At 53.6% G+C, this 14,592-nt stretch overlaps 1 protein-coding gene across 1 annotated transcript in view; it reads left to right on the top strand.

Annotated features, from left to right (window-relative positions):
• DFNB31 (deafness, autosomal recessive 31) overlaps window positions 1-14,592 on the top strand; it is a 69,993-nt gene that overhangs the window by 28,832 nt on the left and 26,569 nt on the right. Inside the window, exon 4 of the mRNA XM_014528888.1 lies at window positions 5,425-5,550. Within this exon, the coding sequence (XP_014384374.1) occupies window positions 5,425-5,550 (126 nt within the window). The remainder of the gene's footprint in view (window positions 1-5,424; window positions 5,551-14,592) is intronic.

Below are 14,592 nucleotides of genomic sequence, written 5' to 3'. Positions count from 1 at the left end.
TGTGGTAACCTGAAGGAGAGGGACAGGGGCATCAACAGACGACCCTACAGAGCCCGCCTTTCCCCGGGCACGACTGGTTCTTAAAATATTGTGGAAAGGACTGAGAGATGGCCTCCCTGATGTTTTAAACTTCACTCTGGGGGCTGTTTGCACCCCCCTCCCCACCCCAGTCGCTCCTGGGACTAGGAATGTCATACCTGCAAGCAGCTTTGGTCCTCCAGCACTTTGACTCTGGCAGCCTGGAGGCCACAGAGCCTCCCCTCCGGAGACGTTCTCAGCTTTCCTTTCCTGTCGATAAGACCGTAACATTTATTTAATGTTTTGTGTTCTTTGTGCTCAAACATCGATCTGCAGGCGAGACAGAGATGGCAGCCGCCTCTGTGCCAGGCGAGAGGCAGTGGGTAGCCAGCTGGTAGGCACCACTGGGTCCGCCTGGGCTTCTTCCGAGGAGGCAGGGCTGGGTGGGGGTCGGCCCCCGTGCCCCCCTCCCCCGGAGACCTTGCTCTCTGGCCGTCTTGAGAAAGCAGCAGTACCTGTGGCCTTGACTCATTTCCAAGCCCAGCCTTCCAGGGTTAGGCAGAGAACTTGCTTTATCCTTTTCTCCAGCCCCGTCCCTCGGGGTAGGATATAATCTTAGAGTAGGAATTCTCGCTGGTGGAGAGCTGGCTGGGTGCTGGGCTCTGTACTTAACAGCATCTTACTGAATCCGCAGACCACCCTGCAGGGCAGGCGTCCTTATCCGAATTTTACACATGAGGGGTCGGAGATTCAGCAACTAGGACCCATGCAGGAGGCCCCCTGTACTTAGTGAGCTCCTGGTGTGCCTGAGGCTACTGTGGGAAGTGGGATAGGAGGTCCTGGGAGGAGTGAGACAGTAATCCAGAAACGAACGAAAGTTTAGCAAGAGCATTAAAGTGGTGAAGACAGATGGAAGAAGTAAAATCAGGAGAGGGGATAGAGAGCGATGGGGAGGGAGGCACTGCTCCCAATGAGGTGGTCAGGTAGGGCCTCTCCGAGGAGATGGTTCCTGAGTGAGACCGAGAGAGAAAGAAAAAGCCACCATGTGCCGTCAGGGGACTGAAAATCCCAGGCAGCAAGGACAGTGCGTGCAAAGGCCCTGAGGTGGGAACAAGCATGGCATCTCGAGGCTTGGTGAGAAGGACCCTGTCCCTGGAAGTGAGTGGATGGGAGGGTTGGAAGGAGAGAAGGTGACCTCTGGGCATCTAGGAGTGACTTACATAGGAATGCAGAAGACAGAGGCTGAGAGAACTGTGTTCCCCGGAGGCCCACTACTTCAGAAGCCAGCAGAGACCCTAGACCAGTGGTCGCCAACCGGTGGTCCATGAGGTCTGAAAGGTTGGCGACTGCTGCCCTAGACCACCCCCAGGAGGCCTTCACAGACCTCAGAGCTCCCGACGGCAGCTTCTGCCCTGTCCTCTAGTCTCCTCTCGCTGATACAACATGGAAACCCCCATATCCTTGTTGAGAAGGGCCCTGGGGACATGTCTCTGGAGCCCTCACTCTGGCTCCTGGGCCTGACTCTTCTGTCCAGTGGCCTGGTCTCATCTAATATTCTAAATAGCCGTGACCAGACTCCCGGATGGACTTCCCACCCAACTGCAGAAATCCTAACACAGCCCCAGTGGGGAGTGCTCAGGGCAATCGTGATATAAAAATCACACGTGGAACGAAAGTGCCTTTGAAAACTCTCTCAGCTGTCCTCTGAAGTTGGATCTGTTTTCTCAGCCCTTCCAGTGATGCTCTTCTCCACACTGGGTGTGAGCACCATCGTGAGGCGGCAGGGAGGCACAGGAGGGAGGAAGAACTTACGGAGCTCTCTGCAAATGAGACCTCTCTGCTCTCGGGACACTGTCACTCCCCCAGAGGCGAAGAGGGGCTCCTTGTTCCGGCGTCCCATTCTGGGCTAACCCTCAGCCTCTACAGCTGCAGTAAACAAGGACAGGATTGCTGCTGGGGGTTAAACAGGCTAGTGTCCACGTGGCAGAAAGGATAAGACTCTGGAGCCAGGCTGCCTGGGTTCAAATCCTGCCTCCCCCACTTACCAGCTGGGTGACCTTGTACAAGTGACACAACCTCTCTGGGCTTCAATCTCTCCTCTATAAAATGAAGACAATAACAGGGCCTACTCTCCCCACTCTGTGTCAGCTCCGTGGCGGTAAGGATCTCGGTTCTGTGCCCTGGTAGTGGCTCGCACAGCACAGGCTCTCAGTAAGTGTCGAGTGAATGAATGAATGAAGACGAAAACACCTTGGCAACTGGCCAGTACATGCTAGAAGCTCGGGGAACATTTGCTGGGTTTGAATATAAGTCCTGTTTGATTAAATCCATGTGTACACTGTTCTTCGCAGAGTTAACCAGTTAACTGCTACGCATTTGCTGGGTTTGAATATAAGTCCTGTTTGATTAAACCCATGTGTACACTGTTCTTTGCAGAGTTAACCAGTTAACTGCCACAATATTTTGAATTTAATTTAAAAAGGTCCACCGCTGGCGTCTATAGACGCTTTTGGCGTACAGATGGTTAACAGAGGATATAACTTGGTGGTTCTCATGACTCCCTCCTTGGGTTCTGTTAATTTGCTAGAGCAACTCACAGAACTCAGGAAAGCAGTTTGCTTACTGTTTACCAGTTTGTTGTAAAAGGACTGGATAAAGGATACGGATGAACATCCAGATGGAAGAGAGGTGTGGGGAGGGACGCAGAGCTCCGGTGCTTTCTCCAGATGTGCCTCTCTCTCTCCAGATGTGCCTTTCTCTCCAGATGTGCCTCTCTCCCTTTACGTTCACATGTTCACCAACCCAGAAGTTCCCCGCACCCTTACCATTGGGACTTTGTGGAGGCTTCCTCACATAGGCCGGATCAGTTAACTCCTCTTCCAGCCCCTCTCCCTTTCTGGAGAATGGGGGTGGGAGGTGAATATTCCAGACTCCTCATCATGGGTTGGTCTTTCTGGTGACCAGGCCCCAGGCAGGAGCCATCCAGGAACCCACCCAGAGTCACCTCATTAGAACAAAAGATGCTCCAACTGCTCTTACCACTTAGGAGTTTACACGGGTTTCAGGAGCTCAGTGCTAGGAATGGGGTTGAAGACCAAATATATATATTTCTTGTTATAAATCACAACATCACACCTGGTTTTAGAACTTCCTGACCGTGTGGCCTTGAGAGCGTCCCTTGACCTTGGGTGAGCCACTGAGGCTTCCGGCTCCTGGATTTGGGGATGGTCACGGCAGCCATGTGGGGCTGTTTCCAGGGTCACTGGTCGTGTGTGTAAGCACAGAGCACAGTGTCTGGGTCAGAGTCATTCATTCCAGGGGCAACCATCACTCATCGAATGCCAGCGAGGCGCTAGGTTCCTTTCATGTATTTTTTCCCCCAAATGCTTATCGACGTCATCTCCTGGGGTTGCTCATATTGCTTCCTGGGCAGGGTCGGGGTTCTAGGCAAGGCAGGAAGGGGGATGGCGGTGCCTGCTCCGTGTAGGTTGTGTGCGAGGATTTCACTGGTGGGGAAACTGAAGGTCAGAGACGTGATGGGCCTTGCCCCACGGTTGCCCAGGGATAAAGGGCAGAAGCAGGATTTGAACTCGGGCCTTCAGGAGTCAGTGTGGTGCTCCACGTAAATGCCTGGCCTCTGCCAGCTGTTGGCTGTGACCGTGGCCACATCCTTTCATCCTCCAGCCTCAGTTTTCTCATCTGGAAAAGGGGTGAAAAGAATAAAGCCGTAGAGGAGGAGAGGGGATGAAATGAGATAATTAATGCATGTGAAGTGCCTGGGATTTAGAAATACATCTAGTCCCCAGCTAATCTAGTGAGTTATTATTACTACGTGCCTATTATTAGTGTGTGTGGCCTTCTTTTCGCAGAGCCAGGCTGCCTCTCCTGACTGTCCTTTCCCATCTGTGAATTTTGTTTCCTACCAAACACCAGCTGAATTTCCAGCAAGTAATTGAGGCCGATTACTGTGTGGTTGATGGGACTGTTATTACGGTTCTGTAATAAAGACTCCGTTTTATTCCCTGTGAAGGATTTATGGGGAGGTGGCGGGCAGGCGGGAGGTTTGCTTCCATCCTTAGTATTCAGAGGACGGCCGCAGAGACTCCTGCCATCTGTGTGTTCCTGGGCTCCTCTGGGCTCTCCCCAGAATCTTTGTGTCCTGGAGCTGGGGGGACCAGGTGAGGGGGTGGAGGCTGGGAGCGTGGGGGGCGGGGGGCAGGAGAACAGACCCCAGGTCACCCAGTGAGCAGGGCTGAGTTCGGCTGGTTCCAGGCCTAAAGGCACAATATGGAAGAGGGGGTTTGCTCTACCTGGCAAAGTGGGGGTTCCTGGTGGGGACTACCCACTCTGTCCTCGGCCTGCCTCTCCCCTCTCGCCTGGGGGCCCTCCCCAGTAGTCTTTCTGAAATCCCAGTCTGAGCCTCTCTCCCCTGCGTAAGGCCCAGCGTGGCCTCACTCACAGCCCCGCACATAGGCTAGTCTTGTTTCTCCCTCTCCCTCCCTGCCGCGCTCCATACAAACAGAATCCTGCGTGACCCCAGGGGCTGTGCACTATCCAGATTCCAGATTCGGAGCTTTTGCCCTCCCCTTGCCCTGGCCCCCTCAGCCTTCGGGATTCCAAGGCCATCTTTCCAGGAGGCTCCCCTGCCCATCTCATCAGAGACGCCCCTTTCTCCAGGACGCCTCCCTGACCACCTCACTCCCCAGTCAGGACCATGGTCCCTTCTCTGCACCCACACGGTCCCCGAGCCACCCACCACGCTCTGGCCACACTGTTTCCTGGTCCCGCTGCCCCTCCAGACTGAGACCCTTGCTAGCAGGACTGTCTTGGGCATCTGTGGGTCCCCAGGCCCACACTGGGTCTGGGCGCCCCCTGTGTTTGTAGAATTAAGGGCTACTGAAGCAGCACCCTGTGCTGTCAGGATGGATGGCAGAGGCGGAAGGCCCCGGGGAGGCAGGAGACCCTGGGGTTGTGGCACCCCAAGCCTGGACTCAGCCTTGATCCTGAGGAGGGAGATGGGGGAGGAGGGGACCCAGGGCCCGAGCAGGCCCCCCCTGATGGACGGATGTGGTTAAGGGCAGCCAGTGGAGGCAGAGAGAGTCCTTGGCCCGTGGTGTGAAGAAGGAGTGACACCAGGAGTGCTGAGGAGCTCTCGGATGGGCATCAGAGCATCCCTAGAGGTCATCTCCCTCAGCGCCTCCCTTTCCTGCTCCTGTGACTGCAGCCCAGGGGAGAGGGCTTCCCCCGGCCACTCAGCAAGTCGAGGCAGAGCTGGGGCAGAAGCTGCCATGTCCCCGGGGATCTTGCAGACCTGAATCCATGTGCTCATCAGGGATTGGGAGTGACTGCAGCCTGCTGGCCCCCAAAGTTCATGGCCCTCAATGCTGTGTCCTGTCCCTGCTGCAGGTGAACCTGGTGCTGGGGGACGGCCGGTCCCTGGGCCTCACCATCCGCGGGGGAGCAGAGTACGGCCTCGGCATCTACGTCACGGGTGTGGACCCGGGCTCTGAAGCAGAAAGCAGCGGGCTCAAGGTGAGGGGCCCCCCACTCCTGCTGGAGGGGTGGGGTGCGGGGCTGCAGGCATGGGGGGGGCGTGGGAGGGACCACCTGAGCCATGCGGGGAGCTCTCCGAGGCTGATTGCGGTCAGACTTCCAGCAGCGCATTCAGCATCCACCTTAGGGACTGGCCCCAGCCGGAGCCCTTGCCCGGCTGCATGCCTTCCATTCACAGCTCAGAGCTAGCGGCAGGAGCTGTGTCCCATCTCCCACGCCCCGAGTTCCCCGCTGTCCTCAGCGCAGGGTGCCTCCCACGTGGTGCTGGGCACCGGGCCAGCCAGGCTCTTCCTGGCTGCTGTTTTGCAAACACTGCTGATGGACTGCGATGGCCCTGACTTCAGAGTTTATTATGGTGCTTGGAGAGGGAAGAGGAGAGAAAGCCACGAGCTGGGCTGGGGTTGTACTGGGGCAGCGTCGGGGCTGGCATTTGATCCAGGGCAACCAGCAGTTATTGAAATATTATTAATTCACGTCTTAAAGAGGGCTCACTGTGTGCCCAGCATTCGTAATTGATTTCACAGGTGTCATCTCCTGGAACTTTCATGCCATCCTGTGGGGTAGGTCATTCTTACCCACGTTCCCGGCTAGGTAAACCGAGGCATAGAGAGGTTAAGCAGGCTAACCCAAGGCCGCACAGCCGATGGGATGCAGAGCAGGATTTGGGCCCAGGCAGTCTTGATTCCAACAAAGCAGATGAGACTGTGTCTCTATAACAAAGGGCCTGAATGCATGGCTCTGAAGGATCCCCTGAACACCGCTCTGACCCCCACGACCTCTCCTCTCCTCTCTATGTAGAGCGTCAGGTTCCCCCCATTATGGGGCATTCAGGCCCTTTGTTATGGAGACAGACAGGCCTCTGTCGTGTCAGCATCTCTTAGGACAGTGGTTGGCAAACTGCGGCTCGAGAGCCACATGAGGCTCTTTGGCCCCTTGAGTGTGGCTCTTCCACAAAATACCCACTTCTGCGCATGGGCCATAAAGTTTCAGTTGCACTGTACGTGTGCGCCCGCATGTGGTATTTTGTGGAAGAGCCACACTCAAGGGGCCAAAGAGCCGCATGTGGCTCGAGAACCGCGGTTTGCCGACCACGGTCTTAGGAAATAGTGTAGCGGGAAGAGCTCTGTGTTTGGAGCCGGGAAGATTGGATTCAAACCCCAGATTTCGCTTTTGCTTTAATAGCTATATGACCTTAGAGAATTCCTTCACCTCTCTGGGTTCCTGTCCTTTTCCCAGGGAATCATAACAAATAACGTGTCTTCCTCAGGATCACTGGAAAGATGAAAGGAGGCATGAACTCACAATGACGTTAACAACAGGTTAAATATCGAATGTCTAAGATATGGACTGAATGTTAGTGTTCTCCCCAAATTCGTATGTGAGAATGCTCACCCCCTGTTCAGTAGCGCTAGGAGGTGGGGCCTCTGGGAGGTGCTTAGGTCCCGAAGGGTGGAGCCTCAGGAATGGGATTAGTGCCCTTAAAAAGGGGGACCCAGAGAGTGCTCTAGCCCTCTCTCCACTATGAGGATACAAGGGGAAGTTGGTGGTCTGCAACCTGGGAGAGAGTTCTCACCAGAACCCGACCAGGTTGGCACCCTGATCTTAGACTTGCAGCCTCCAGAACGGGGAGGGGAGAGGGAATAAATGTCTGTTGCTTCTGAGCCACCCAGTTGCTTTGTTATACAGCTGGGACTGACTGGGACAATCTGTTCTTTCCCAAGTGTTTTAAGCCACCAGCACCGCTGTTAAATGCCTTCTTTTGCTAGCCCATTTCACAGGCACAGCATCTGAGACAGAGTTTGCACAGCTAGTGAGAGGGAAAGCCGAGACTGGCATTTGGGAATCGGGGTCCTGGTTCTGAACTGTGCTCGGAACCAGGCCAGCGGGTGGGTAGTAGGTGCTCCACAGCGGCTGGCTGGTTCTAGTTGGTTCTGAAATGCCCTGGGTCTGGGCGCTTGCTGCGCTCTCAGCCTGTTAAGATGGTACCTTGTTGGGTCTCCAAGAGGAAACAGTCTCCTAGTAGTCTGTATGCAGATTGTGTTTAGTAAATTTGTTATTTTGAAATAATTTTAGATTTCCTGAAAAGTTGGAAAGACAGGTCCCCTTTTCCTTCATCTAGCTTCCCCTGGTATTAACATCTCATGTAAGCAGGTGCATTTGCCAAGACTGAGAAGCTGACATTATTGGTACTATACCGCTAAACCGACTCCAGACTTCATATTCAGAGTTCAGTTTTCCCACTTTTGTTCTAGAATACGGTCTAATCCAGCACACCACATTGCATTTAGCCTGTATGCAGTTTTAATTCCATTTACTTCCCCCCAAATTACAAAAAAAAGCGTTTGAAGGTAGTTTCAAAACACAGAGTAAAGATGCTTTTTTTTTTTTTTAATGAGTGAGAAAATTGGGAGGAAGAACAAGGGGGCAGAGGGAAGAGATAAAGCCAGAGTGAGAATCTTTCCAGAACACTTGCGATGTGGATTGCAAACCCAGCCACAGGCAGGACACAGCTGGCTCTGAGCTTCCTGGCAGCCGCCACAAAGAGGGCAGCAGGGGAGACACATTTGTAAGATGAAAACAAACCAGCTGTGCTTGAGAAGTCTGGTTACTCCTCGTCCTGAGGCCGGAGAGCGGTTTCCCGGGCCCCTCCGAGGGAGGACGTTGTGTGATGACATAAGCTGTGTCCTCAGTGACAGGAGACACACAAATGGGTCCCCTACTGCGTTGGTGATGGATTTGTTCTGACGGAAGCCTTGTTAAGGAAGAGGGAGGGAGTGTGCAGGAGGGGACCGTGCCTCGCTCAAGGATGCCCGTGGCCTATTGCTCACTGGGAAGCACAGGCTGCAGGACCACACATCCAACAGGACCTCACGCGTATGAAACACGGACGTAAAAATGCGCAGAGAAGCGTCTACCGACCTCTTCCCACATGTCAACAGCGGAGATCTGGCCGAGAAGAGATTATGGATGATTCGCCCTCTTCTTTATGTCCTTGCGCAGTGTCTGAACGGAGTATTTTATAATCATGCGAACGGCTTCAGTAAGGTGATTTCCATTTGGAAACAAGGCAGAGGAAAAGTATCCCGTACAAGTTTTCTGGCCACGTCAGTTGCTTCTCGGTTGCAGGCCATCGAAGGCTTTATTGGCTCCTAAAACGCCGCCTGCGGTAGAGGATTTCCATCTTCAGTGTCCACCCAGGAAAGCACTCCGTGTTCCCTGCCGGCATTTTCCTTTGCCCTCCACGGTCCCTGGGATATGCAAGCGCCTGCCTACACCCACTCGGGCATCCGGGACTGATTAGTTCCATGTATTGTCACTGCAGTTTTCAGTAGAATTAGGCATATTGAGTGGAATAAAGGGGCTTGGTGTGTGGGCGGTGGAGCCAAGAACAGGCTTTCTTTGTAAACAAGACTCCTTGCTGCCCTGCAGAGCTTTCCCGGGAGCAAGTGCTGCCTTCTGCCTGCCTCCCAGCGCTCACTGAGCTCCTCGGGGCCCTGCGGGTCCAGGGAAAGGGCAAGTCCCCTGCTGGGAAGGAGAGCTCCTCGGAGGGGGCAGGCACCTCCCAGCGTGTGCCCTGGGTGCAGCCCTGGGACCTGGAGCTCTCCCACCCTCCCGGTAGGGGCTGGCTCCCCTCCCGCACTTATTCCTTCAGCCTCTCTTATTCCTGTGCACCTTCCCCTACAGCTTCAAACCCCACCAAAGAATGGGCCATAAAACCTTGTTTGTTCCTTTAAGGACAGCCAAGATCGACTAGCATTTAAAAAGAATAATGATGAGAGCAGTTGCTCTTTATTAACCAGCTATTATGGACCAAGTGCTGTGCCAAACGCTTTAGATACACTCTTATTTATTCCTCCCAATAGCCCTATGGCGGGCATTAATAGCACCGTTTAATAGGTGAGCAGTTGAGGCTCAGAGAGGGGCAGGGACTTGCTCAGGATCGAGGGCCTAGCCCTTCAGGCCCTTTAAAGGCCACCTGCTTTCTTCTGTCACCTCCTAGTACCCTAATTTGACCAAATATCAAGAGACTGCAAAGAGAGGAAATAAAGGACATTTAGTCCTAAACATCAGCAAGCAAGCTTCAGAAGCCCAGTGTGGCCCTCCCAGATCCTGCCTGGCCCCACGACCTGCGCCCCTGAGGCCATCCCAGGGTGGGAGGCCCATTTGGTTTCTGCTGGTATCAGTGTGGACTCTTTTACATGCAAGAAAAAATATGTATGTATATACATACACAGGTAGATACATAAATAGAGATGTGTGTACCCATGAGCTACTATACAGACATACAGTTCCTCTGGGAGGGGAGCGCCCAAGGCTGTTCCTTTCGGTTCCTCACTGGCGCGCCAGCCCCAGCCCCACAGCAGCCCCTGACTGCTTTGGGGACTTGGAAATCCCCTGGCTCTTTAAGCAAGAGGTGGGTAATAACTTACATGTTATTGAGCTCCAGCTTAGAGGACGGGCTGCCTCTCCCAGAGTGCAGGGGCCACCTTGCACTCCCGGGGAGGGGCCACAAGCCCTGAATCTCAGAGACGGCATCTTGCTTCCCTTCCCAGGGATTGGGGAGGCGGGGCTGTGCTGCAGGTAGATTCCAGGCTCTCGACTACTAATGTTTATAATAATAACTGGAGGCCCAGTGCATGATATTCGTGCACTTGCGGGGGTGGAGGGAGGGTCCCTCAGCCCAGCCTGTGCCCTCTCACAGTCTGGGACCCCTTGGGGGATGTCCGCCTGCCGGCTGCAGTTAGAGATCCCCTGAGGGGTCCTTAGCACTGCTGCGGAGTCGGGAGAGGCTGCCGTCACCGCCGCTGCACTGGCCAGCTGTGAGCCCGGCTTCAGCTCCGCATTGAGCGTCTGCCCCCTGGTGGTCAGTGCGCGTCATAGCGACCGGTCATTCCACCATTTGGTCGATTTGCATATTAGCCTTTTATTATATAGAATAATAATCTGTATATATAAAAGCCTAAGCAACTGTTATGACCAGACGACAGCTATGACATGCACTAACCACCAGGGGGCAGATGCTCAATGCAGGAGCTGCCCCCTGGTGGTCAGTGCGCTCCCACGGCCAACCTCCCGCGGTCCCTCCCCGAGGCTGGCCGGTCCCCATCGGCCCTGATCAGCCCCGATTGGGACTGGATGAGATGCCCTGATTGGCCCCGATCGCCAGCCAGGCCGAAGGACCCCCACCGTGCATGAATTCATGCACCAGGCCTCTAGTAATAATAATAATAATAATGACGATGTCAGGACACAAGGAGCTATGCATGTAAAATCCAGTGCCTGGCATATGATAAGCACCCCAAAATGGCAGCCCTAATTGTGTGAGTGTGGGTGCTGGCGAGTAAAGGCCTCTGAAAGTCTCAGGTAGCTGATGAGTCTGCCCAGAGGGCGAACAGCTTTCCCAAGGAGCGGGGAGGTGACTTCTCTCCCGAGAAACCCGCACATGCTGGGTGACTGTTTTAGGCTCTCCCCCCTGGCTGTGCCATCCTCTCCATCCTTCCTAGGTTGCTGTCTTGGCTGGATTTGTGAACTGGCCTCTGAATGGGAGCTTAATAAACTGTAAACCTTCAGTTTGCTTAGTCCGACTGCCTGGCTTTTAAAGCTCCCCCCGTCCTTGGTCATAATGGCTCCCAGTTAGGCTACCGCCCAAGAGAGACCCACGTCGGACATCTGACCTCCAGAACTGTAGGATAAGTCCATGTTCTTTGAAGCCGTTACGTTTGTGGTACTTTGTCACAGCAGCTCTAGGAAACTGATACGGTACCTACTGTAGCCCCCTCACCAAGCGTAGTGCTGGCCCTGAGGGGGCACTTGGTTCTCATCTAGAAGGCCCAACATATTTACTCACTTGCCCCATCTTACGAGACAAAAGCAGTTTCAGAATTGCCTCGTGCATTCCACTGTGGAAAACAAACGCGCTAAGTTGGGGTTCTGATTTGTTAGCAGCTCATTTTGTCTTTAAACTGAGGGTTTGGAGTCAAAGTCTTGTGTTGGGCTAGTTGTTCCTTTTCCTCTTCAGCTTAGTTCTGTTACTTATTTGAAACAGGCCCCTTTGTTTCCACTGGCATTCAATTGGGCTCCCTCCTATTGATTTACTTTCACTTTGAGCAACTAAAACATCAAAATTATGCAAAAAAAAAAGGTATACGCAGAGTATCCCTTCTCCCCCACATTCCTCCCGCTCCTCCCTCCTCGCAGGGAACGAAACAAACTGGTTTTTGGTTTATTCCTGTTTCTTTTTTGCAAAAGCAGTTAGGCACATGTAATCTTTCTCCTTTCCTTGACGAAAGGCAGTATGCTATCGGTATTATTTTGCACCTTAACTTTTAAAATCGAATATCCTGGAAATCACTTCGTGTCAGTGCACAGAAGTCATTGTTTTTTGTTTTTATTTGCGGCTGCTTGGAGCTGCATGGTGTGGCTCTGCCTGACTTGATTCAGCCACTCTCCTCTGTGGGCATTTAGGTTGTTTTCAGTACTTGGCAGGTCTCATACCTGACGTGGGAGAGAAGGAAACTGAGGCACGGAGGGGTTAAGGAAATTACCCAAGGTCACACAGAGAGCAAGTGGCAGAGTCTGGGTTTAGACCCAGAGGGCAGACTCCTGGGTCTGTGCTCACAACCACACACCAGATGGCCGCTCACTTCGCCTGCATAACAGTATAACAGTTGGTGGTCTCAGTCCTGAGTTTTGAGGGAAAGAAGGCTTATCGCGGTAAAATTATTCTCCCTGGGTCTCAGGGAGGAAGAGGGGACCCTTCCCTGAGTGGGGTCACTCCCAAGCCTGCTGAGCTCTTTCCCCCGTGCACCTCAGGCCCAGAGGACGTGAGTGCCTGCCGCTGGTGGCTGGCCAGCTTCAGGGGAGATCCGTGTCCTGTCCTTGCTGCTGTCCCCGCATGCTCTCCTCAGAGCACCCCAGATCTGAGCCTGTCACTCGATGGGCTGTGGATGATGGAGGAGTCTTTCCTCTGCCTTGAAATGAAGGGCATTCCCATGGTCCGTCCTCCGTTCCTCCATCGCTGGTGATAAATAGGAGGCAGTGGTGACAAATAAAATCAAGCCACCTTTATTCGTTTATCCTTCCATGTCCTCCCCATCGGCGCCCGATGGCAGGCTGAGCAATATTGGACACTCCATCACTCTTTGCACCTGTCTCTCCTTCCTCCGGGGGGTCGTGTCTTGATGAGTTCTGGGCGGTGTGAATTTTTCTTGGCTAATTATGCTGAGGGTCTGGGCTTTGGCCCCAGACCCGTCCCCGTGCTTTCTGGGCCCCGGTCTCCCCATCTGCAGGGCTGGTGGTCGCAGCCTCTTTGCCTCTTTACTTTTTGCCTTATTGACCCATGTCATCTAACTCAAAGCTGGCTTCGATCGGTAAGAAAAAGTAACATTTCAATGAATCAACGCATAGAGCTCTTAGGGGTTTTTTTAGGTGCGGGGGGTGGGGGGCAGGGAAGTCAGATCAAGACCATTAAACATGCCAAATCCAAGTTCACAAACCAAAGGAAAAGGGGAAGCGAGTGGAAGTGAGTGGAGAGGAGGAAGGGCGATCCCTCCTGTCCCTTCACCAGTTACTAAATGCCTCCTGTGTGCCAGGCACATGCTGGGATGAGGGCGGCACAGGGTGGTAGGAAGAATGTGGAAAGCTGGGCTCAGGTGCTGGCTCCTTGTTCACTTCCTGCGTGACCAGTGACCTTGAACAAATCAGTTGACATCCCAACCTGTGGCCTCCGTTGGGAAGGGAAGCGAAGCGAAGGACAAGCTATTGAAAGCCTCTCTTGTGGTGTCAGGCTCTGTACCGAGTGGTCCCCTTTGGTTCTCACAAAAAGTGTGGGTACTGTCATGCCCACTTGACAGATGGGAACACTGAGTCTCGGACGGTACTTGAGAGCTGTGTAGGGCCACATGGCTCCTCTGTTTGGTGGCCTGGTTTCAGACCTAGGGGCATGTTTCCATTGCACCCTAGGCATGGGGCTTCGTAGCCCGCTGGCCCCACGGGGCTGCTGTGAGCAGCAGGGGACACTGGGTTTATTTGAAACTGGTTTGTGGACTCCAAATGACAGTGAGCAAGCAGGCAGCTGTGCTGACAAGGTCCCCGGACCTTGGGAAGCTCCCCAACAAGGAGAGAATTTGAGAGAGAACTGGACACGGAGAAATGGGAGTCTGAGACCAACCCAGATGCTGTCGAGGGCTGTGTGGGGACCCCAAGGCCAGCCCCATCCAGAGCTTCAGGTTTAAAACAGGCCCTGGAGGAAGAAGAAAGACAAGAGAGGATTAGAGAGCGACGAGGAAGATGGGCTCACGTACCCCCATTCAGTTGGGGTTTCCCAAGTATGATTCCTATTTCACACCCGTTCCCCAGGTGGGTCACATGTGAGCTGCTTCTCACAAATCTATTTTTCTTTCTTCCTTTCTTTCTTACTCATTCTTTCTTTCTTTCTTTCTTTCTTTCTTTCTTTCTTTCTTTCTTTCTTTCTTTCTTTCTTTTCTTTTCTTTTCTTTCTTTCAATCTCTCTCTCTCTCTCTCTCTCTCTCTCTCTCTCTCTCTCTCTCTCTCTCTCGTGTTTGGACCAGGTCAGCTCCCAGGGCTAGGTGAGGCTATTTCGGACGAGGCTAGGCTCGTGGGCTAGGCTCCATCTTTGGGGATAGGCTCTGCCCTTCTGGAACGGGCTCGGCTGTTCAGCACTCAAATCTGTGTTTATTAAACAGGCCTGAGGGGGAATGTGACTAGCACAGCAAAACCTGTGACTTCTCAGATATTCATGCTGAGGAGGAGGCAGAAGTAAGTGGTGTGCTGGGCATGCAGGGACCGCACACAGGACAGGAGCCGGGCTCAGGGACAAGAAGTGAAGTTTGGTAACCATAGCGCAGACGCAACCCCCACCCCGGAAACCATTGGCCCCGTGGTGACTGACATGGTTCGCCAGGTTTAGCTGATAAAGATACAGGACGCCCGTTTACATCTGATTCCAGATAAACCGCGAGCGCTGTCGAGGGCTGTGTGGGGACCCCAAGGCCAGCCCCG

The sequence above is a fragment of the Myotis brandtii genome, unplaced genomic scaffold (genome assembly GCF_000412655.1).
Source record: "Myotis brandtii unplaced genomic scaffold, ASM41265v1 scaffold658, whole genome shotgun sequence".
NCBI lineage: Eukaryota > Metazoa > Chordata > Mammalia > Chiroptera > Vespertilionidae > Myotis > Myotis brandtii.
Note: the sequence above shows the minus strand (reverse complement) of the source record. Positions and strands in the feature narration are given on the sequence as shown.